Source organism: Lycium barbarum, chromosome 6, assembly GCF_019175385.1.
Source record: "Lycium barbarum isolate Lr01 chromosome 6, ASM1917538v2, whole genome shotgun sequence".
In the NCBI taxonomy this organism is placed as follows: Eukaryota; Viridiplantae; Streptophyta; class Magnoliopsida; order Solanales; family Solanaceae; genus Lycium; species Lycium barbarum.
Genome location: NC_083342.1, coordinates 127,449,842 through 127,474,163, shown reverse-complemented (window position 1 = coordinate 127,474,163; position 24,322 = coordinate 127,449,842). Strand labels below are relative to the sequence as shown.

Below are 24,322 nucleotides of genomic sequence, written 5' to 3'. Positions count from 1 at the left end.
GTCACTGCCATCTCCACTCTTCGTTGTCCCCCGCTTCCTCTCTCTTTCTTCAACACAAAGGCCAAAAGACCTATAAATGGTTGTGGGGTTGAATCGAAAAGGAGGCTTTTTTTTCTCGGGGAAATTCCCCAAGAATCGAAGTTGTTGAATCGTCAAATTTCCCTTGAGAATACGAGTCTTTGATTGTTCCAGTTCTTCTTTAAAACATTGGTTTTCAATTTTCTCGATATCGTCACAAAAAAATATTAAATCTTATTTTGTTCTTTCTTCGAGTGTTCGTTTGAATCCGAGCATACACAAGCTCGAATTTCAAAGTGTTCGAGTAGATATCGAGACCTTCGCCTCACTTCGCTGCGCCATTAAAAGGTAATTTTCCTATCGTCGGCATTTTCTATGTTCGTCCCAGTTCTACGTTAATTTGGTATTGGCTGTTTGTTAGTTTTATTTGAGATGTAAAGGAATGTTTTTTTTTAGATTTTCGTATTACTTACTGATTCCATTATCCTGTTTCGGTTATTGGCATTAGATAAATAAGGTTAATAAGCCCCTTTACTGGTTTTGTTCTAGAGAAATTATGGTTTGGAATAGTGTTTAAAATCCTGCCGGCCGAGAAATGTGCATCTGATCTTTAGGTACATAATATGACTACTCGGGGTATTTTGAATATCTGAACAAGTATGAAAGTTTCGCTTGTGAGCTCGATGTGGTAATAAAGTATACATTGCTCTATATTGGAATTGCAGTCATATTGAGGCTACTGGTCTCGTGTCTCTGTTCGTAGGTCATCTAGGATAAAACCTCATTTGTGAAGTATTAAAGGTAGGAGTATGCTAAGAACAGTCCTGTTAAGGTCCTATATCATGGCTTTGGTTATTATGATGCCTTGCAAAGCACAGGCTTTCGAGATTATATGTTATAGAGACTTTGACTAATAGATTGAATTTGAGTATACAATAGATGGATTCCTAATCATGAATTCTTCATTGTGTTTCCCCTTCACTGATCTGTTAAATTGAATTCTGGAGCATCTGTTTGAGGAGGGTTGTGAGAATTGAATGTTAGGATGAGATCTTTTCATCAAGTTTACTCTTCATCATATTATGTATTGACTTTTCCTCTTTTTGTTTTGAAACACTGCATTTGCAAAGAAAAAAATCATGTGTAGGCTCTGTTCTTCATACGTAAATGAATCTGTCTTACAGAAAATATTGTATCCTTTTTCCTTTCAAAGAGATAAATGCCTTTCTTTAGCATCAAATTGGGTCTTTAGTCTGTTCCAATTCGGTTAATTCATGATAGGATGCCATTTTGTGAAGAAGCTAATATTCTGCTTGGAGTATAACTGAGAGTAACATGTTAGAATCACACTTGATGTTTATACTTCTAAGGGTCTATCATATCGTTATATCTTTGACTGCCGAAGTTTAAGTGAAATTTGTGTGGTTTTTTCTTACTTCAGCTGGGTGACTGAAGATGTTGATTAAATTTGTTCAAACAACTAAAGTGCAATATGTATATGTTCAGTTTTGAGTGTTTGAAGCATTTTCTTAACTGTGGATGTTGCACTATCACATTCTATATTTGGGTCCAGTCCCCTTCTTGTTCTGTTGGTATTGTGTTAGTTTCTGAATCCTTTGTCCCATCTGTGTCGGCTGCATAATACTGAATATCCATTCATACATTAATATTCCCTTTCCTCCTATTGCTATGTCAAACGTCATTATGAACATATTGTTTCTGCGTTGCTGAAGTATATTTCACTCTGTCAACGTACTGTAGGAATTTCATAAATGCATGTTGGCTGAATTGCTTGTGTATACTTCAAATATACACAATCTGCTGAGTTGTTTTTAAGCTTATATCTTACCTGTTTAATGTTATTTATCGATCGTGTACTAATTCTTTTCTTTTCATTTTTTGCATGACCATCGCATACGAGTCCGAGGGACTTGTCTCCTTTTGCATTCGGTGTTGGGCTAAAAGCCCAACGAAATCTCCCTCGCATCAGCTCTGTCCGTGGCAAATAAAATGCTGGGCCAAAGCCCAAACAAAAAAAAAACAGCAGCAGCAGTTCTGAAAATGGGTTGAGCCCATTAAACTATATTGGCTCTTCTATTTTTATTTCTGTGCATTTAATTTGTATGGCATGATTAACTCTTTATTTTGTTTTTGTTTTCTTAACTTAGATGAATCCTAGTAAATTTAGTGGGGTTTAGTCTTAGTTATAGGTAGCTAATTTAAGAGAAACTAACAATTAATTCCATAAGTTATTCTCTTCTTCTCATGCTTTTATTTTATTTGGAATAATTGATTTGCAAAATGGCATGACTATATATTTTAAGTAAAGGGAATCACATTTTTATCATAAACGTTTCAAAACGTCACCAAATAGCAAACTTAAATATATTTTATAAACTTTGTTTTCAAGATTCTTCTAATCATACATGTTTTAAGCCAAATCTAGTTAAATAGAGTTAGCATAAGAGAAAGAAAACTCATCTACTTCTGCATCCTATCTAAATAAGTCTAGATTTTCTACACCACCGTATTTATACAATATAATTTTATCCTAAGATTAAATTGGCTAAGTCTTCTCTAAAAGCTTCTATTTATATGCAAAAATCATTATATTTGGCAAGTTTCATTTAAAAAAAATAACATTATTATTTAAAGCTTAACAACATTTATAAGTTTATTTTAAGTGGACTATTATGTATTCCTACAAGTTAGTTTAAATAGCATCATTATGTTTTCCTTTAAAACCTCAATAACATTTACAACCTATTCTTCTTAAGAGTTAAGCATTATATTTAATCTAATTAATTAACCTAAGTTTGGCCGGACAACCGTAGTTAGCGGATTCTAAAGGATGCCTAACCCCTTCCCTTTAGGATAATATAGAGCCCTTACCTAGAATCACAATTGGTTAAACAGACTATTAATTGAGGTTTAGTTTTAACTTTGCCTTAGTTAATCTCTAGGTGTCCTAATTCACCGTTAAATTAATTAGGTAGCGACTCCTTAAAACAAAATAAATAGGAATCACCAATATGTTGTACTTTAATTTAACCCGGTTAAAATGGGGTATAACAGCATCAATGTTGACCAACAAAGAAATTTCGCCCTTCGTAGTCTCACTTGCCATATTGAACCCGCTGAGCACCCGGGCTACCGGGATAATCTGATCCAGTAACTTCAATTGCTCCACCACTCTCCATCGGATAATATTGGCTGAAATACCCGGGTCAATCAAAATATGTTTAACCTGTAATTTAAAAATAAGGATAGAAATTACCAATGCATCATTGTGCGGTTGAATGATCCCTTCTGCATCCTCGTTACTGAAGGAGATGGAGCCCTCGGGTACGTAGTCCCGGGTTCGCTTCTCTCGTACAATTGAGACCTTTGTTCTCTTCATCACCGGTCCTCGTGGAGTACCCGTTCCCCCTATTATCATATTGATCACATGTTGAGGTTCCGCCGGCTCGGCTCGTTTGTGACTCTTCCTTTCTTTGTAATGGCTTTTGGCTCGTTCACTCAGAAATTCTCGAAGGTGGCCATTTTTCAATAAACGAGCCACCTCCTCCCTTAATTGATAACAATCTTCGGTTTTGTGCCCATGGGTCTCATGATACTCACACATTATGTTCGGGTCCCATTGACCCGGGTCGGATCTTATGGTCTTGGCCACCTAGCCTCTGTGATACGGCCGATAGCCGAGACAAGGTCCGAGGTATTGATGTTGAAGTTGTACTCCGATATCCTCGGTATGTCTTTACTGCTAGCCGAACTGCCGACGTCACTTCTAAATGACAGGCCTCGATTGTTTGATCGGCGCTCAGCTCGTTTATCGCCCCTACTAGAGAAGTGATTGGGTCTGCTCCTCGATTTATCCGACCTGAAGCTAGGCTTTTCTGATTGAGAATATGGTCGGTACCTTTCCCTCGATGGTCTTGTCTCCGGTTCATAATTTGTTCTCGATCTCTCAGAGTTTTTGCTCATATTTATAAGTCTCGGGGGAAGTTCGAGCTGATCATCCTCTACCCGAATCTTATATTTGTACATGTTATGGACATCTGCCCAGGTTACAGCCTCGTACTCCAACAAGTTTTCCTTCAATTTAAATGAGGTAGTCGAGCTTTGGGGATTGAGTCCTTTGGTGAAAGCTTGCGCTGCCCATTCCTCCGGAACCGGGGGCAGTTCCATTCGTTCCCTTTGAAAGCGGTTTACAAACTCACGTAGTAGTTCATCACCTCTTTGAGCGATTCTAAAGATATCCGCCTTTCTGGCCTGCACCTTTTTGGCTCCGGCATGGGCTTTGATAAACACATTTGCGAGCATTTCAAAAGAGGTGATAGAATGCTCGAGCAGGTGGTCGTACCAAGTTAACGCCCATTTCGAGAGTGTTTCTCCGAACTTTTTCAACAACACTGACTCAATCTCATCTTCTTCGACATCGTTGCCTTTTATGGCATAAGAGTACGAAGTCACGTGTTCCCACGGGTCCATTTTACCATCATATTTCGGAATATCCGGCATCTTGAATCTCTTCGGGATTAGCTTTGGTGCCGCACTCGGAGGGAAAGGCCTTTGAATATATCTCTTTGAATCCGGCCCTTTCAAAATTGGTAAAGCCCCTGGGATCTGGTCCATCCGAGAGTTATATGTTTTCACTCCCTTCTCCGTTGAATCCACCCGTTTTGCCAAAGTCTCGAGCATCTTCAAAACCTCGGTAGACGAACCGGCTCCAGATCCGTTGCTCTCGACTATCCGTGCTTCCTCCCGCCTTCGTTCGGTAACCCTTTTTGGCCTTGCCGGCGCTATCTTATGGCCTTTGCTCTGAAGCTGAGCTATGGCAATCCCCTATTCGGCTATAGCGGTCCCTTGTTCCTGCAACATTTCAAATATTAAACGTAAGTTAATCTCATCTGGAGTATCCGGTGTTTTCCGGCCTTGAGCCCGAGACAAAGTTATTGAGTTATGAGTATTTAAAGGATCGGTGGCCGGAAGGGCGACATTCACTTGATTGACGGTATTCTGTCGGTCGAGGCCTTCTATCGAGTTGACAGCATTTGGGTCGGTTGGATCCGCAGGTGGGTTTCGTAACCCGCTGTTGTTCTCGTTTTCAGCTACTATCTCGTTGTTGTTCATATGACGGAGTGACCACTGCTTGCCATTGAGTACGTTTTTTGTGCAAATCCGCAAATTCTTCAATCAGCAAGTGAAAAAAGAAGTAGCAAAGATTAAACCACCACTATTATCCTAAGCCCACGGTGGGCGCCAAACTGGTTGCCCCGAATTACGGGTAATAATTAGATTTGTACGTGGTGGTATAGAATAGGTGGATGAGCTTTAATCTATTTTGGTTGGTATGAAGTATTAACGGATATATTTATAGTTATATTTATATGTGTACGTGTTCGAGCTATATATAGTAATGAACGATTCGTGCCGAATATGCTAAGTAAAACTGAAAGACTAAATCAGCTAAGGAAGAACACCACGAAATCCGGACCAATATATATTGAAGAGAGCTTTTATATTCTTGATGTTTACAAAATAGTAATGTGTGAAAAGCTAACCTAAAAAAAGGGGAGAGTTGCCCTTTATTTATAGGTATTCCTCATGGGCCCCTTAGTACAATACAAAAAGCCTTTAAGAATAAACCCTAAAAAAGATAAGGCTGATCCGTACGGTCTGACACTCGTACGGTTGTCAGCGCAAATGGCGGAACGGTATTACGACGCGTGGCAGCCTCACAACTGGTTATCCGGACCAACGGACATGCTTGTTTGGGCTCAGACTAACCGGACCAACGGGCACGCTTATTTTGGCTAGGGTCAGTTGTACCCGGTATGACACCCCTGGTGTGGGCAAGATTGATTGTGCTCATATCTATTCAGACCTATCTTTGGCTCCGGTCTCATCAGTCATACGTTAACCCGATTTTTACCGTATACAAATAGTTCGATGACATATTTGAGCCTTTTCAGTTTATAAAATCAGAAAGATTGAAATGGCTGAACTGAAAGACATGCTTTTTATATTTTCTCGTTGTTTTTCCTTTTTCAAGTCTTTGGAAACTGCTTGCCAAGAGATTATACAACTAGTTCAAGCTCAAAAGTGACGTAGTGAAATATTCAATGGAATTTTAAATTACTTAAATCAGCTATTCCTAACCTACGGCTACGGAATTCTGAAAATTATAAAAAAGACTAACCCTTCGTCTTTTTCATACATAGGCAATCTGTTCTTGATAAAATAATAATAATACCATGAATATCTAAATGCATACGTACAAATTTATATTACTAATCGCTTCTTTTTTGCTTTAAATTTCATCCTTTTAATCACGAGTTATGTACCGAACAAAACCACAAGGATTGACTGGCCAATTATAGCAGTACTATTTGCATCCACAGATATTTATCCATATATATACATAGTACATGCAAATTTCGATCCCCATCCATACATTTTTTCGCTACTTGTATGAAACACTATTATATATTTGCACAAGCCTGGCTTCACTTTTTCAGGCAAGGTCACATGTAGCGAGTATATATTAGACTCATCTTTTCACCCAAATGCAAGATGAGCAATATAAGCAAAGCTGGATATCATATAGCACATGATCAACAAACTGAACCCAATCTTTTGACGTTTTGATAAAGAACATAACTATGTATGCTGAAATCATTAAAATTTCAACAAATAACAATTGATGAATTGATTATTTTAAAAATACAATGAATTAAGTGATAAAACCATAACATTTTGAATCTATCAAATTTAAATTATACATCCACCTCGAAAATCAGTCATCCTTATATATACCTTCTTACCCAGATCTAATCACTACGAACAAGACAGAGCATTAACAAGGCAGGGGATAAATTTTTGTCACTTTGGTAAAGCCGGTCATGTATTGTAGTAGTATTTACGGTGTTCATCATTTTGTGTTCTCAAGAGTATAAAAGTGCACTAATAAGTGTTCGGTTGTTAACAAGAATTAGGACTAAAAGTAAAATATGAGTTGTAGTACATGTTTGGAAACTAGAAGATAACTATGAAGAGGAGAGACTTCTTTCCCTTGCGTAAATAATGAATCTTGGGCTAACTCAATCAAAAAAATAGCTCGTAACGGGAGGATTTTACAAGTCGATGTGGGACTTTTTTTCAGTCTTCAACGCCCCACCTGACGCCCAAGGCTGGACATCTGGAGTGTGAACAATTTAATCTGGGAGCTCAACATCGGGTGAGATGGGTCTTGCTATGATAGCATGTAAAGAATGGATCTTGAGCTTAACTCAACCCCAACAACTAGCTCATGAGGGGAGAATTGCATAAGTCCTTGAACACTCATCTCACCAACCATCTATGTGAGACTTTTTTCATTATTCTAACACCTTGTTACCATAAGAAATATTGTAACAATGGGGCAAAAGAACTGGCAAAATCTTAACCTTTTCCTCTCTTGGGTACTCTTTTCTTCTTCATTATGCCTAACTACAAGTGAACATGTATATAATTGGGAGCTACAAGCATGTGAATGGGTTCGGCATAATCCAATAGTTTTGGCCCTGATCCAGCATTTATATTTTAAAGATTACTTAATTTAGACCAATAAATTGCCTTTTCTAAATTTTAGAAATCATAAACTCAAAATTTTAATTCCGCCTTTCATTATTCAATTCACAGTACATATATATGTAACAGAAAGTCCACGTTTCTCATATATTAATTAGTTTGGTTTGCTGATTTCATCAAATTAGCAGTCAAATTGTTTTAGGGTGATGAACATGCATGGCTTCTTTTTTCTCCCTCTGCCGAATGAGAGCACTTATAGCAATACCATTCTCTCATTAATTTCCTTGAAGTACAACTTGAACGCATATATATGGGCACGGTATTCTGGCCTAGTTTGGAGTACATACGGAGTGGGTACTCTCGGATCCTAATTAAACCAAATTAAAAGTGCCAATTTCAAGAGCAACAGTAGTTAGCGACTTATTTGTGCTTTTTTTCTCATTGCAAATCCGGTTTATGTTTAGTCATTTCATGTTTGGCACCGAAATGATCCGTCCCTTTTCTCTGTCCTTTTTTTCTTTGAAGAATATATCCCTTTCTTATTATCTCTATCTCTATTGAGCACGTGATTCTCATTTTTTATCTTGTTCAATGGATTTAAAAAGAAAAAGAAACAGAAAAACGATTAAGGATGTCATGTAGAATGCGTAAACTATTCAGCATATAAAAGTAGAATTTTATAGCTTATTGAAGCCTAGATACCGGGGATTGTTCCTTGCAAGACATTTTTCTCCTTGAGATACAACGGCCATGGACACTAAGCAGTCACATCATACCAAACACCCCCAAAAGAATCCACGTTACTATATAAGATAATTTTTTTGGGTTTCTAACCGGTGTCCAATACTCATATTAGGTTTCTGCCTAATTAGGATTTGCGCTCTATAAGACTCACTGAAGATAGAATTACTTCCTACTAGGTTTTTCTCATACCTAGAAATCGAACCGATGCCTCTAGTTAAGGGTGGAGGAATCCTATTCATTTCACCATAGCCCATCTGTGATAGTTACAATAATATAGTATATCACATTGTACCGAAGACTTTGAAAATGTTGGTACTCTCACGTTCTCTATATATAGGCAATCCCCTTCTGATAATTTGGCACATGTGCTTCAATCTATAAATAATTCAACAAACATGTGCTTCAATCTATAAATAATTCAAGAAACTTTTGGATAGGGTTAATTAGAGAAGCATATCATAAGAATGGAGAATACACATGGAGAAGAAAAAGTGAGGCAAAGAACTCCAAAGGGTCATTTTGTGGTTTACGTGGGACAAGAACGCAGGAGATTTGTTCTTCACATATCTTACTTGAAGAACCCTTATTTTCAGAAGTTGCTAGAAGAAGCTGCTCATGAGTTTGGATTTCAGAGTCCCGAGGGAATCGTTTTGCCTTGTGATGAATGCACTTTTCAGAAGGTTATTCATTTGATCAAGGTCAAGTGATCATGCACCAACTGTATCTAGAAAATGGTTAATTCGTATTTCGTCTTTTATTTTTATTTTTTATTTTGGTTCTTTGGATTGAATATAATGTTCTAACTCCCAGTCCGTAATGTATGTAACAACAACAACAATCCAGTGTATAATCCGATAAGTAAAGTTTGAGCAGAGTAGAGTATATCAAGACCTTACCCTATCTTGTAGAAATAGAGAGGTTGTTTCCACTATAGACACAAGCCATAATGTATGTGACAATGTAAAATAGTATTTGTGTTATTGGGACTGGTAAAGTTTTGGTTTCAAGACGTTGAGATGGCATATGTTCAATAGTGGAGTAGGAGTACTTTTTATCTTTGAACTTTGAAGCAAATTCTTTGGGAAATTAAGCAAAATGCAAGTTGTTCTAGCTTACTTTCTCTCAATGGGGCGAAGAAGTTTCGGTGAAATCTTTTTGGTCATGCTGCTGGTGTCCTTTTGCTATATCGAAGTGATTTAACTATCGTGTATTTTTTTTTTTTTGGTTATCAGTATAATTTAATTCATTATAATAATACATTATTTATTTTATTTTTCAGGTGATTAAGTTAGATGTATTATAAATTTTTACTAAATTAGATAACGAATATCTTACACGTTCATATGTGGAGTCTGGAGAGTGTAGTATCTAATTAAGTAATTTGTTGTCATTTTCTATAATCAAGTAATCAACAGATCTACAACAAGCAAGGAATGTTATCAATCAACGAAAAAGTATGTTTTGTTCTTTCTGCACATTATCTGATCTTATTAAAGGATGGTTGGAGATTGGTGGCCAGACCATCATTGTAGGCCTTTAGCTATGGTTTAATTCTATCAAAATGAAATTGTCAACAGGGTACATATACTACATATATATGTGCTGGCAAATCTTGTCTTGTATGTACTCAATGGTCAATCTGGTAGTGTAAATGTAGAACTGAGAAAACAAACATACCAGTCAAATATAGCGGTATAAACTCGTGTTTGAAGAAGCAATGTGCATATATATATACACTAGCAATATCGCATGGGCCGAACGTGTTTATTCGCTTTAATTAATCAGTCTCTAAGCTTTATATTTTGTAAATAATTTTTAAAAATTTGTCATTGTCATGACCAAGAAAGTTGTTCATCGATGTGAAAAAGAAAATTAGTAAGAAGATGAGGGAAAATTAATATTTTGATCCTAGATTTTTTCTTTAAAATTCTTTAATATCTCATATGTATACCGACAAGTTAATATCCATATCAATTAATTAACTTTTCAGATCCAAACATAAGAACCATTGTGTTGTATATATTGAATTTTTTAAAAGCAAAACTAATAAAATGTTTTTATTAAATTAATTAAAAAATATGTTAATAAGGGTTAAATTAGTTACATTATAATTTTTTATATTAACAATTATAGATAAAAAGAATTGTTACAGAGAAATCAAAATTAGAAAGATACATGCTATATCGTAAATCACCAAATTAATTCTTAAATAACGTGACAAGTCAAAAGTAATTGTCCGCGTTAACATATCAAGAGAAAGAAATTTTTCTTCTTCTTATTTTACCCTTCACATTAATTACTGATTTTCAAATTATTTTCTAAGGCTACTGAGACTATACTACACTAATAAATATGGATATTATGATTAAATATATACTTCATTTATTAATTCTTAAAGAACGTGAAAAGTAACAAAATGAACAAGTAAAAGTGGATGGAGGAAATAAATGTGTCGGAGAATTGTTCGTCTTCTCTTCACGTTTAAAGTATTGAGAAAGAAGGAAAACAGAGATAAAAGTCGCTCCCTTTATTAGAGAGAGATAGGAGTACGATAGTAAAATACATCTTTTATTTCTGATTTTTTAAGGGTCGTGTAAAACGGAAAGTGGGCAAGTAATATGGGACGAAGGGAGTATATATTTTACCATAATATTCATATTTATTGGTGTATAATGTCAATAGCCTTGGAAAATGATTTGAAAATGAGTAATTAATGTGAAGGGTAAAATTAATAATAAGAAGAAAAATCAACGTGGACAGTGAAAGTGCACGGATGGTGCATACATGTATACATGAGGAGACAATAAATATTCAGTATTATGTCATATGTCCACATGGAATTAAAAAGTAGTTGGTTAAAGTGTACAATTTATTGTCCACGTGGAATTAAAAGTAGTTGATTGAAGTGTACAATTTATATAGTTCTTGGTACAAGTATTCATTGCGCGTACAATTTGTAAAGCTTGTGGTACAAGCATTTTATTATGTATTCGTCAACTCACCACACTCATATATAATAGAAATAAACAAAAATATAGAATAGAAAAATAGACATATAATTTTAGTAATGTAGCCAAGTAATACGGGACGAAGGGAGTACTTCATTTATTAATTCTTAAAAAATGTGAAAAATCGAGTATAGTAATATGGCCAAGTGATATGGGACGAAGGGAGTACTTCATTTATTAATTAATTCTTAAAGAACAAGTATAGTAATGTGGCCAAGTAATATGCGACGAAGGGAGTACTTCATTTATTAATTCTTAAAGAACGTGAAAAGTCAAGTAATTTGCCCAAGTAAAGAAGAGAATAAATATTCAGTACTATAACATATGTCTACGTGAGATTTATTAATTCTTAAAGAACGTGAAAAGTCAAAAGTGAACAAGTAAAAGTGTACGGAGGAAATAAATAAGTGCATACATGTATACATGAGAAGAGAATAACTATTAAGTACTATGACATATGTCCACGTAAGATAAAAAAGTAGTTGGTTAAAGAGTACAAGTTATATAGCTTTTAGTATAAGCATTCATTGAGTGTACAATTTTTAAATCTGTTGGTACAAGCATGGGAACTGTGTTCGTCCGCCTTCCATGCTTATATATAATAGAAATATATATATATATATAGAGATATTTCTTTTTTGGTTGAAAAGATGTGCATATATTCTCTGTTTTTGCAATCATTTGAGAAATATAACAAGGAGTAAAAAACAGATCTTATTTAATCGTTCTTTTTAGAAATTTTTATTATTGTACACATGAAAAATTCAAAATTTAAAAATAAAAATCTGCAATGAAGCCTTACAAGCGGGAGCGTTACACAGGATATTGTGCAATTAACCCGGAGGAACGTAGTACAAGTTCCGCGAAAAATAGAACTTAAATTGAATAAACTATAAATATATATAATTGAAATACATTTAGAATTCTATCAAATTCAAAACAAAATTATACACAAAAATTAGTTTAAATGCCTGGACATAATAATACATGTACTAAACAATTAAGTCACCTACTTTTCAATGGAGTATTAGAAAACAATTTAGTTGATAAGTTAGTACTCCTACATATATGAAATATATGAAAAGAAACATAGTAGATGGACAACACAAAGTTTAAGCATACTCGACGTTAAAGCTTCTCACTTTATCAAGGGTTTTCTAAACGATTCTCAACTTCAAAAAAATTGATCTACATCCACTAATCAAGTAAGTTAAGTATGATAGATTGGTAGTTATACAAAATCAAATTAATTAAAATACAAGTGCTTCGCCGCCCACAAATTCTTTCTAGTTGAATCCACTAAACATGCTCCTGATAGGTATTAAAGTAAACTGTTGTTACATTTTTTAAAAAAGAAAACCCAATGAGTTATCATCCCCAAAACGTTAAATTAATCTGATAACCACTATTATTAACCCATCTGTCATGAATTAGTGCCTTATAACAAGAAATAAAATATTGGAATAATTGCTGTTTAAGCAGAGCAATCGCATATTTTATATTATAACGCCAATCAAGGCCTTCAATTCGAAACGTGTCAGTTTTTTCCTGACGTGGACCAATCGGGTCAATGAAACGGATCGTATCTCGACCCTTACTTTCAACCACGAATTCTGATACCCACTCTCTAAGAGCTGTGACCGCAAATTTGATCCGCGTTGCCACGTGGCATGCACGCCTGACACTTGTTCAATAAAATATAATAATTTTTTATTTTTTTCAAAGCAAACAAAGCTATTCTCTTTGTCTCTCTCTATACCTTTCTCTCTCTATCTAGAAACTACGAGATTTGTGTTTTTGAGCATCAAATTAGGGTTTTACAGTGTCCTTGTGCCGTAAAAATACTGATTTTCCGGTGACTTATTGGTTTTCAGGTGAGTTTGCCGGCAGGATCTTCTGTAAACTGATATATGCTCCGTTATTCTTTATTGGCTTATTACTAAATGAACTTCAAGGATAATAATTTTCAGGTTATGAACTGATTGAAAATTTTGCTCCGAGAAAAAAGTCAATTTACTACCTCAAGGTTGTAATTTGTAGAATTTTTTACTGCTTTTTTATTACTCCCTCTGATCCAATTTATGTGATACAGTTCAGATTTCGAGAGTGAAACAAGAAAATATTTGATCGCGATTTATTCGTATGCCTTTTGAATATTATAAACTGTTAATTAGTATGATTTGTGACTTATGCTACTTTTTATGTAGTTTCTAGATATGTAAATTATTTTTCAAAAAACTTGAAGATTGTATGTCTGAATTCACGGTCAAAATAAAGTAGTTTGTCTCACGAAATCTGAGCTGTATCACATAAATTGGACAGAGGGAGTAATATTTTTCTGCTTATGAACTGATTTAAGCCAAAAAAAAAAAGTCAATTTACTACCTCAAGGTTGTAATTTATAGATTTTTTTTTTACGGCTTTTTAATTACTTGATTCACGTTCTTCAAATTTTGAAGCTTTGAGAAATTTGCGTGAAATCATTTTTGTTCTCCCAGGAAGATTGTATATTTAGGATGCTTACTGGAAAATGATTATCTTCAATTGCTTCTAATGCTTTATTTTCCCCATTTTTTGATATGGCTGATTTGGTGAATGGAGATAAAGGGAGGATTTGGGATTTGAATATGAAATCTGATCAGTGTGTTGCATGTGGATTGAGTGCTGGTTGAACTACTCAAAAGTAATGTCAGATTTGCAGTTATACGAGGTAAGATTTTCTACTTTCTGATGGGTATATTTTTATCATTTGATGCCATTTTGATATGTTCTGTACTCTGCTTACTGGCTAGCAAGTGGGTACATTGAATTTGCCTTAATTTGGTGTACGATGGAGATGAGATTCATGTCAGTCTGTAGATGTTTCCTTTGATGATAAATGATCGGGGAAATGGAGAAGTTGGATACTTGGAACCCAATGAATGTCATAAATATGTAAATAGTTGGCTTTCCTTACCATTTAATTCTGCTAACTCTAATTTTATTAGAGGAAAGTAGACATTATCAAATGCTGTACATGAAATTCAATTTGTCTTAACCATTATCATAATTTGGTGGAGTGTATCGCTGCTAACTGAAGATTGGTATTTTTTTACTGGCTAAAAGTCCAAAGATTTGGATACTTATGAGTTTACTGAGCCAAAAGGCCAGAGTAGCTGGAGTAATGGAATTGTATTGTATCTTTATTCTTTTGGTGTAAAGAAAACTGTATAGAGGAGGTAGATTATCTGGTAGATTTCTTAGGAGCCCTGTAAATCTGTTTTTTTTTTTTCTTGTCTTTTCTTTTCTTTTCTTTCTCTCTGTTGAACTCTGTTTTTCTGGAGGTGGCCAGCATACCCTTAATGCTGAGGAATACAATAGTACCAGTTTCAAAAATAAAAAAAAAAAAAAAAAAGGGGGGGGGGGGGGGGGGAGGCCAGAGTAGCTGGAGTACAGTATTTACCTCTGTACTTTTTACATAGGTCCATGTGAAAAAAAAAGTATGAAAATGAGTAAATGAGAAGTCATTATCTCTGTGGACTAGTTAGACGAACAGCATTTGATGTGACATTTTTTCTGTCCTTTTTCAAATAAGTTATTTGCTTCTTTTGTTGAATAGACCATGAAGTCATGGAACATATCTCTGCTTTTGAAATTCATTACTCTTCACCTATTTGACCATGGAGTCATAAAATGAAGATATAACAAAGTTGGAGTCGTCTTCTTTTGTCTCCCGTTAATGCCTGCAAAGTTTGAGGTTGGCATAGTTTGTGAATACAAGAAAACATGTATTAATTCCTTAAATGAGTCGGAAGATATACCCCTGGAGATCCCTGCAAATGCTGTTTCTTGTTGGCCGGAACTTCTGAACAATATAAATGTGAAGGTTTCAGGGTATAGGTCGTGGAGATGCGCCTCAAAGAATCTCTAAAGAGAAATATTATTGGCCAACCAGTGAAAAATGTGGAACATTTACTGCTATTATGTAAATGGTCCTAGATAAGAATGTTTCTGTTAGATTTTATTTTTGATTGGTCGGATACATAACATGCTCTTGAAACAAAAGTACAAACCGGATGCACGATATCAAGTGGTAAGGACTGCAAGACCCTAGCTAGTGATGTGTAGGTTAGGCACACGTCACGAGTTAAAACAGTGCTGCAGAGAAAAAGCATGATGTTTAAGTGGAGAAAGGTAGAGGGGCGGACTCATTATCCACTGAGTTCGAACCATGTGCCACCTGCCTTCGGGGATTTCTCGATTATCAAAAAGAAAAAGATGCATGTCTATAGGATACGAGTGTGGCTAATACTCTGTATTGAAGGGAAACTGAGGAAAAGCTTATGAAGGGGCTCTTTCTAGCAAACCCTAGATGTTGTTGAAAAGTATATGAAAACTAGAAGGCAAAATATCATTAATCATATAAAGGTTGGGAAATCTGTGAAGGTTTTCCAAGTCCTACTTATAAGAAAAAAGACCGTAAGAGCTATAATAATGTACAAGCTGGAGTTCCTGATTCTTCTTGATTGAGAAATTAACTAAAGAAAACAAGAGAAGTCCTAAAATAATTAGGAAACAAGCACCTGCCAATAAGAAAAACCAGTAAGATAACTACTGTTTTTTGTTTTTCTGATAATAAAAACCCAGTAAGATGATAAAGTCAGATAAGAAGACTGCTAAACTACCTAAGAACTAACAGTTACTGCAGCATTAAGAGTTAATTTTATTCCCATCAGTTCCTGCATCATCAATAGAGTATATTGAATTCTTCTGTTAGCCTTACTATGGCGACAAAGCTAATGTTGCTACCCTTATAAAGAGGTATAAAGTAAATAATGCTGCGGGTGCAGCATTATCTTCGTCATCATCCTCCATTTCCCATTATTTACATTAGAGGTACCACACATTTTGTCAAACAATGTCGTCCTTTTTCCTCAGCTGATCTGCTTGCCTATTCAATTATCTTTCATGCTTTGTGAGTATCTTAGATTCTCTCTCCTCAACAACAAGTAATAAGAGCACAATTAGCGGAGAGTTAGGTGTTTTCTTCTCATTTTCGTGGGCAAAGTTATCCCCTTTCGTATTAAAAAAAAAGGGTTACTCCTTACTGATACCTATAGAAGGATGCACATACTTGGTGGAATAGTCACAGGCTTAGTCAGCACCATTATGTTAAAGTTTCTGTCATCTCAGTAAGCTACCTTTGCTTCATTTGTAACCTCATTTTTTGGTCAGTTCGGTGAATATTAGCTAGTTCCTTTGGTGATTTTTACCTATATCCTTGTAAGAGACAGATCATTCTACCTTTATCTGTGCTTCTCATATTACAATATTTATATTCTATGTTGAGTCGCTCATTTTATGGAAGTATCCTCTGCAGTTATTACAGCTAAAATTCTTTAACTGGTGTTCCAGCTTGATGATATATCTTGGGAAGAGTTCTGCCAAAATGATGATCATATAGTGCCACATCAAAATAGTGGACACACCAATGAATTGCTCTCCCAGAATGATAGCCGTAAGAAGCCCCGCCATGAAGTACTTGGTTTAACAAGTAATTTAGGTGATCAATCTACCGGTAAATATGCTAATCAGCAAAATGAGCAAGCATTGAGTAATAGAAGCCCCAAAATGCCAGAAAAGGACTCGTGGGGCGATGCACCTGATGGTGCATTCTCTTCTACACGTGAAAAACCCAAAGTCGAAGAAGTTTCAAGTTTACCATCTGAAAATACCAGGATATCAAATCGTTGCATCAAGAGTAATAATATAGACTCCATTGAGAGCGAGTCCTGTCCCAATGGTCGCACTCTGGATGACAAGAGTGTTGCTGTGGGGGAAAACTCATATAGCTATCCACTTGGTTCCATTTCTCATGCTGATGATGATCTCAGTTTTCTTGACAATAGTTGTGAGGATAAAGACTCTAATGATCTTTTATATTATAGCTGGCCTGAGATAGAGAACTTTGAAGATGTTGACAGGATGTTCAGGTAATTGCTTTCGTTATTCAGTCAAATGGACTTAAGTCATACTCATTTTATCCTTTTAAGGGGGTAAGATGTGAACAGAATTTGAAAAAATAATTGTAGCCATAATATCTATGTCATCTTTTAGTGTGAATATAGATAAAATGAATAGTATATTTAAAAACACTAAATGTTGTAATGTATTTCAGGAGTTGTGATTCGACATTTGGATTTGGACCTGGTAGTGAAGATGACCTGGGTTGGCTTTCATCATCAGATGTTATTGAAGGATCTGGAGATGGATTGACGTCTGGTTTTAAGTTTCCATGTCCAGCATCGAGTGCGCTTGGAAGTACGTATGCAAGTCATGAAACTTCAAAGCCAAAGGAAACAAACATTTCAACTAACAATTCTGGCACTGAAAATCAATCACTTGGCTATAATGGCAGTTCGTTGTCCTCCGAGAAAAATGAATCTGTAAATCTGAGTCATTTGTCTTTTTTAAATGGATCAAGTGATTTGGAGTGCAAGTTAGTACCTGACAAGAAGGTAATATTACTCAGCTTCTGTGTATATCGATTTTCTTATCTTTAAAATCATATGGTGCATCAGCTTACCTGAAATGTGGTTGTTTTGGAGAAGGCTGAGCTACATGGTGGTGGAGTCCAGGTCGAGATTGCATCTAACAACCAGCCAAGAAGCAACAATAATATAGTGGTGAGTAAAGAATGGATGGATAGCTCCAATTTAGGCGCTTTCTTCGTCTTCGAATTTTAGTGCGAGGATGAAGGAACAGTTCCTGAGTTTCTGGATGATAATGTGTTTGGATACCTTAGCTATTTTATTACATGCATTGATCCTGATGTTAACAATTGTTCCTCCTATTTTTAATTTTCTTATGGTGTCTTTTTTACAGAATAGTATGCAAAAGAAACACTCCAAGCACCAGAATCGATCTGAGGGTAAAAGAAAATGTGATTATCTAGAAAATGATGATACACTCAATTACACTGATAGCCTTCCAGAAGAGAAAAAACTGCTTTCTGGGGCTGCAAGCACTCAAGTGAATTTCACTTCTGCAGGTGTGCTGCAGCAAAAGCAAACTCAAGTACCTGATTTTGGCTGCTTGGGTGGTAGCTTCTCTTACATGCATTCAGATTACGGTCATTCAGATGGAAGTGTTCTCCATCCAACTTTACCAATTTTAAAATATGAAAGCAACGGTCTCGTGTCTCTTTCCCCCAAAGACTCCTATGCATCAAACCAGGTACAGTCCATGGAGGGCTCTCCTGATCCTTCCTTTCAGGTGGCTGCTATGACAAGAAATGAGAAGGTGGAGAAGTTACTCCTCCAGTCCGGAGTTAAGGTTGAAAATAACCGTGTTCTTGAAGGGGTTGGCATGGAAACTCCAGCAGAATTAGGATCGTCAGTTGTACAGGAGTGCACTTCTATAAATTCTCGGTTGGATGAAATTTCGGAAGAAGCAGCTAGTTTTCATCAGCTTCAACGTGTCATGGAACAGGTAGTCAGTCCCACTATGAAGTTTACTGTGTTATGATCTTCATGTTCTTTGATGATGAGCTTATTAAGAGTTTAAGCTGCAAAAGAGTTAATTCAACTTTGCATATCTGACATACTCTTATATGCATGTTCGAGGTAGCAGATATTATCTTGATCTGGTATCTTATTATATCAAAAAACATTTCATGTCCCTATACTTCGTATATTCCAGAGTATTTCATCTTACTATAGTTGGAGTGGGATGCAGTATGATTTGCTACTACACTCTTAGGGCTCGTTTGGTTGGGAAACAACTTATCCCGGGATTAGTTATTCCACCCTCAAGGTGGGATAAAATAAGGCTACAATCCCGGGATAACTAATCCCGGGATTAGTTATTCCGAATTTTTATTCCAACCAAACATGGGGTAAGGAGGCACTAAAATTTTATCCCGGGATTATTTTTGCTTATCCTTCACACCAAACGACCCCTTATAGCTTCCAAAATACTTCAAGGGACTGTTCCGATTTCTTAGAAAGTTGTGATATAGCAGTTGCACACTTGTAGTTTTGTGCATACTTCAGGCTGATCTTTTCCGTGCATGCCACCGTTGCAAGAGGTAAGCAAATGATCGCTTTATTTAGGCTGTTGCATACTTCATCAACAGTCTGCAGTCATATTTTGGCTCTTTATGCAGAGACCATCTTGCATGTGACATATGTTTAAGTGTTATCTGGTAATTGTTCATTTGTTGGTCCAGAACACTTTGTCTAGAATGGGCCTGTTAGCAAATGTGCTAAAAGTGGGTCTTAAATGTTATGGCTGTAGCTGAAATTGACTTCTTAGTATTTACCTCTTTGTAAATTTTGTGGTTTAGTTGGATATAAGGACAAAGCTATGTATAAGGGATAGTTTGTACCGGTTGGCCCGGAGTGCTGAACAAAGGCATAGACATGCTAATCCCAATAATGGCTTTGGAGATGATGGAGTTACCAGCGGACCACTGATTAGCGAGGGAACAAACGAGTATGGATCTTTTCTCAATATCTACAGTTATATGTATTATCTTCTGCATAGCTCATTGTCTTGGCTCTCTCATATTACTTCTCCTATACTGCTTTTTTGTTTTGTTAATTAATCATCTGGTGTTAGTTTATATAGTTGATTGTTTGCTTAATTTGCATCATTGTTGAGCTTGGCTTTACATAGTTCACCGATGGCATGTTCAGCGTGTGGTTGAATACTTGCCCAACTTTAAGTAGTAGCATGCTTGATTTAAGTCTAGTGCTTCTATATAGTTGTTTGTCCATTGAATTATATTTTGCTACGGAAGAGCTTATCTATACAAGTTTATTCGTTGAGATTAGCCACTGATCAGGGTGAATTTAATAGTACGGAGTGGAATTGTACTAGTATTACACATCTATATAAAAAGAAATTTTACTAGTTCTACACGTAGAAGATCTATAATGAAAACCAAAGAAAACAACTAAAAGGGAAGTTTGAATGATTGCTTGCTCTTCATGCCTATGTAATGTAGGTAATATTCTATTCTAAAGGATAAGTGCAACAGATAAACATAAACTAAATCTAGAGATACGAACGAATAACAAGAGATAGTTGTTCCAATAGTGGTTTCCAAACATTGCAGCTCCTGTTGGTGATAGGCCGGCAGATGATCTCCTCCACTATCTTCCTGCTCTCTTCCTAAAATGAGCGGAAGCAGGTTTTTCTGTGCAGAAATAATCGCTTGAGTAGAGAGATTGGGTTGATCTTATACTTAATAAACTGTACAGGAAGACTGTGATACTGGAACAGAAAATTGATGTTTGCTGAACAGTTCTTAATTAATTTCTAGGGCCATCTACTAGTAGTCAATAGCTCTGGAACAACATTCTTCTTGAATGCTCAAAATTTTGGTGCTAAGGATATGATCTTTAAACTATTAGTGTTTTCACTTCTAGCTACAAGTCCTGAAAGGTGACAAGTCTGGATTTAGTTCACATATTTAGCAGCAGAACCGAGGATTTAGCTCAGTAAAGAGTTGGTATATTCAATATACAACTGTACAATGTAAATATGGTACATAAAGTTATATATAAAAAAATTGATAGTTATAATTCGCTATATCAATTGTAGAATGTAAATGCGTACATAAACTTACCTATAAAAAATTGATGAGGGGACACATAATGAACTGAGATGTTAAATTGGATTAGTTTTATGCACGACATGTATCCCAATTGACGGACGGTACTGCAGGAGCATATGTTTTCTGCAAATATGTTGGTTGTTTTTCATTTAATAGTCATTGATTTATCAAAAAACAGTTTATACACGACCATACTGAGTTCGGAAGAACTGGGATAATATGTCAACTCGAAGAACATTATTAATAGCAAATTGTGGCATCAGTTCTGGTGCTGCTGCACATGTAACAAATTCTTTTTCTTTTTTGTTTCGACATCACTTTTTGGTCAGTAACGTTTAATGGGCTGTATTTTCAGTTGCACAGGATACATAGACATCGAAACAGACACAAATCCTATCGATCGATCTATTGCACATTTGCTATTCCACAGGCCTTCAGATTCATCTATTACCCCTGCCCGCGATTCTTCGACTTTGAAATTGCCTTCCATGGTAAGCTTTTCTTATTATCTATATTCATGTTTAACTGTCTGCTGCATCAAACCTTATTCTGCAAAGAATCAATGTGCAGATTCACGGGTCGTTGTCTAACGCACTAGTGATGAGCGACAACTTGATCTCTCATGGACAAAGTGCACCTCAAACAGATAGAGAAGTTGCTGATCATTCACTATAACTATTTACGAAGCAAATGATGCTGTCCACTTTCAATTTGTGAGGGGCTCACGTGCACAAATTATCAAAATCTCTTACGAGGAACCTTTATGTTTTCAATGTTTATCAGTGACCGGTTTCTGGTGCATGTGAGAACATATCCTTGTATGAGCTTTCACAATTAAGTTATTATTAGTTCCCTCTATCACATCTCTGGTGACTGTAACCCTTCCAAACTCGGAAGGCATACTCAAACAACCTTTCCTGTGTATACGTAGATCGAGCCAACTGACTCTTTTTGTTATCTGTAAGTAGATAATACCTGGAAATTTTCCATATACTGATGTTTGCGAAGTCTTGAAGTAGCTCATGACCTGTTCCTTTGTTTTTGTTGGATCCTTGTCCTTGTCCCCCTTAAAGCTAATTCAAAATATAATTCACCATGGTATTGCCCCTACGCAATTTAACCCAATTGCAATACAAGAAAGATTACTTTCAGATGTGTTACATTTAATCATTTGTGAGCACATCCACATTTTAGAATCACGAATTAAATCCAAAAGAGCTGCATGCATCAAATTGTGGTCAGTTGTATCTAATGTTAAAAGAGTACTCTTTTTCAATTTCATTCAAGTTGTTTAGAATGTGTTTGCAGTAGCGACGAGGTCAACTAAGAACAATGCACAACTAATTAGCGTCAATACGGGTTCTTTTTCTCTACCTAGTGTAGTTCCTCCCTAAGTCCTAAAGCATTTTACTCATTGATGCTCAACAAAGTTTTGTCTGAAGCAGTTAAAAGTGAGGAGAACCATATGGATAGACCACTTCTGGTCAGTAAAGGTTGGTTCATTTGCTTCCTTCAAATTGGTCTGAATATATATAGTTGGAACATTTTTTTATGCACCAGCACAAAATATAAACATTTTGTTCACACATAAACAGTACGATAGAGAGAGGGCTGAGCCGAGTGGTGACCGGTACTTCAGTAGTACTTATTCTAAACAGCAGCTGCTCATGTGTATTTGTCAACAAAAGCTGGCTGGTGAGATGTAGCGTGATGGGAAGAAGGCTTGGCTGGGCAATGTGGCCAAACAAAGGCACCCATAGCGAATTTTCGCTTGTTAGCCAAGTCCCCCTTAGCAGGTAAACCATATTCAGCAAGAAGTTTGTCAATCATCCACTCAGGCATGTGCTGATAGTCCTCTTTTGTGTACCTTGGGTAGTGCAGAGGCATTTGGAAGTAGTTTACACCACTGTTTTTCTTGCTATCCATCACGTTCTATCTCGTCAGTAGTGAATGCTGGAACTATGATACTCAATTGGCTGATTTTTGAGTAAATGTGAAAGTCATGTTATATAAGCATGTCAAATATCACAAGGATGGAGTGATGTACCTTCTCGTGCTCATCCATTAATTGGCACCTCGTGTGCTTTCAATCTTGAAAAATCATGTGTATCGGCTTGTGTGTATCCATGCGGGAAAGAGGGTAAAAGGTAGCTAAGCCTAAAAGTATATCGAGGCATGAGTTGATTTCTCAATATTCATGTAGTATATGCATTGGACTTGTATAATTCTTTCTATGCGTTAGCACAGCCAATGAGAATCGACTTAAAGTTTATTGCATGTCCTCTGTCTTATCTGAAAAAAAATCTCGCACTTTTAAGAATCAATTCAAGAACGGAAAAGGGTCAAATATATCCCTGAACTATTGGAAAAGGGCTAAATATGTCCCTCATTTCACTTTGGGGTCAAAGATACCCTTATCGTTATACTTCGGGCACAAATATATTCTTTATTTTAACGGAGGACACGTGTCATTATATTATTGACCTATTTTAACTATTTTTAAATTAATTAAAAATTCGAGCAAGCTGACGCCGCGACTGCCACCTTCCGCAGCCATCGCCGCCGCTAGTCAAAGACATTTTCACCACCAGCCCGCCACCCTCTATAACATGAAGACAGTGACAACATGAACTCTATAACATGGCAGAAAATAAACATAGCATATTCTAAAGATTCAAAAGAGCAAATATATGCATAGCCAAAAAAGGCCCTAGCAGCAAAAGGGTAAGTAGCAGCAACAGAAGCAGCAGCAGTTGAAACAGCTAGTTTGGGTGAGAAAACACCATGTGAATTAAGGGTTTTACCACTAAAGCTTGTGTTTTTCCTAAGTAGATCCAATACTATAGCTATTCCCGCCATTGAAAGGGAAACTTTTATATATTCTATAAAAATCAGGAAACTGTATTTTTCTTTCAAGATTACTATTCTACGGGCTGCCTTTATTGTGCCTTGGCGCCCGTAACCCGGCATGCCCCGAGCGGGCCAAACGAGTGTCAGCCGCACAGGCAGTGTCAGCCGTGCCCCGAGCGGGCCAAACGAGTGTCAGCCGCACAGGCAGTGTCAGCCGCACAGGCGCAGGCAGTGTCAGCCGCACAGGCGCAGGCAGTGCCAGCCGCGCATAAGTTTACTTGTTGATTTGCACAACACCAAATATGAGTTAAAATTTATTGTCTTTTTTTGGGTTTACAGAATAAAAAAGATTAAAGGAGTGAATTATATTTGTGGGTACCGTATTGGAGCTGAGAAAGAAATCTTGTTAATCAAAATATTGTTAATCAAAATAAGAAGTGTTTGTTTGGGGAGTTTCTTGCAAAGAGGGTGGCGGGCTAGTGGTGAATATGTCTTTGACTAGCGTCGGCGACGGCGGCCAAAGGTGGCG

At 36.3% G+C, this 24,322-nt stretch overlaps 2 protein-coding genes across 7 annotated transcripts; one reads left to right on the top strand and one right to left on the bottom strand.

The window, feature by feature from the left end:
• Positions 1–3,134: 3,134 nt before the first annotated feature.
• LOC132644626 (uncharacterized) lies at positions 3,135–4,539 on the bottom strand. The gene is made up of 2 exons (XM_060361229.1): positions 3,899–4,539; positions 3,135–3,231 (listed from the first exon to the last, which is right to left on the bottom strand). The coding sequence occupies exons 1-2, from the start codon at positions 4,537–4,539 to the stop codon at positions 3,135–3,137; spliced, it is 738 nt and encodes a 245-aa protein (XP_060217212.1).
• Positions 4,540–13,057: 8,518 nt separating this feature from the next.
• On the top strand, positions 13,058–21,961 carry LOC132598780 (protein LNK1). 6 transcript variants are annotated; one of them, XM_060311858.1, is made up of 9 exons: positions 13,058–13,216; positions 13,944–14,052; positions 16,737–17,314; positions 17,500–17,839; positions 17,933–18,007; positions 18,207–18,812; positions 19,669–19,817; positions 21,299–21,434; positions 21,514–21,961. In XM_060311858.1, the coding sequence occupies exons 2-9, from the start codon at positions 13,993–13,995 to the stop codon at positions 21,616–21,618; spliced, it is 2,049 nt and encodes a 682-aa protein (XP_060167841.1). In that variant the 5' UTR covers positions 13,058–13,216; positions 13,944–13,992; the 3' UTR covers positions 21,619–21,961. The 6 variants fall into 6 exon arrangements, with proteins under 6 accessions (XP_060167841.1, XP_060167843.1, XP_060167842.1 ...); XM_060311860.1 differs by having other exon boundaries at positions 13,062–13,216; positions 13,950–14,052; XM_060311859.1 differs by having other exon boundaries at positions 13,068–13,216; positions 13,313–14,052.
• The last annotated feature ends 2,361 nt before the right edge of the window (positions 21,962–24,322 follow it).

Bases quoted from the DNA above. Each gene is read 5' to 3' on its own strand.
- LOC132644626 (XM_060361229.1), bottom strand. From the start codon at position 4,539: ATGCCGGATATTCCGAAATATGATGGTAAAATGGACCCGTGGGAACAC. The intron at 3,232-3,898 runs GTCGGATAAATC...CGGGTATTTCAG, and splicing joins TCAGAAAAGCCTAGCTTCAG to CCAATATTATCCGATGGAGA.
- LOC132598780 (XM_060311858.1), top strand. From the start codon at position 13,993: ATGTGGATTGAGTGCTGGTTGAACTACTCAAAAGTAATGTCAGATTTG. The intron at 14,053-16,736 runs GTAAGATTTTCT...CTGGTGTTCCAG, and splicing joins CAGATTTGCAGTTATACGAG to CTTGATGATATATCTTGGGA. The intron at 18,813-19,668 runs GTAGTCAGTCCC...TTTGTGGTTTAG, and splicing joins TTCAACGTGTCATGGAACAG to TTGGATATAAGGACAAAGCT.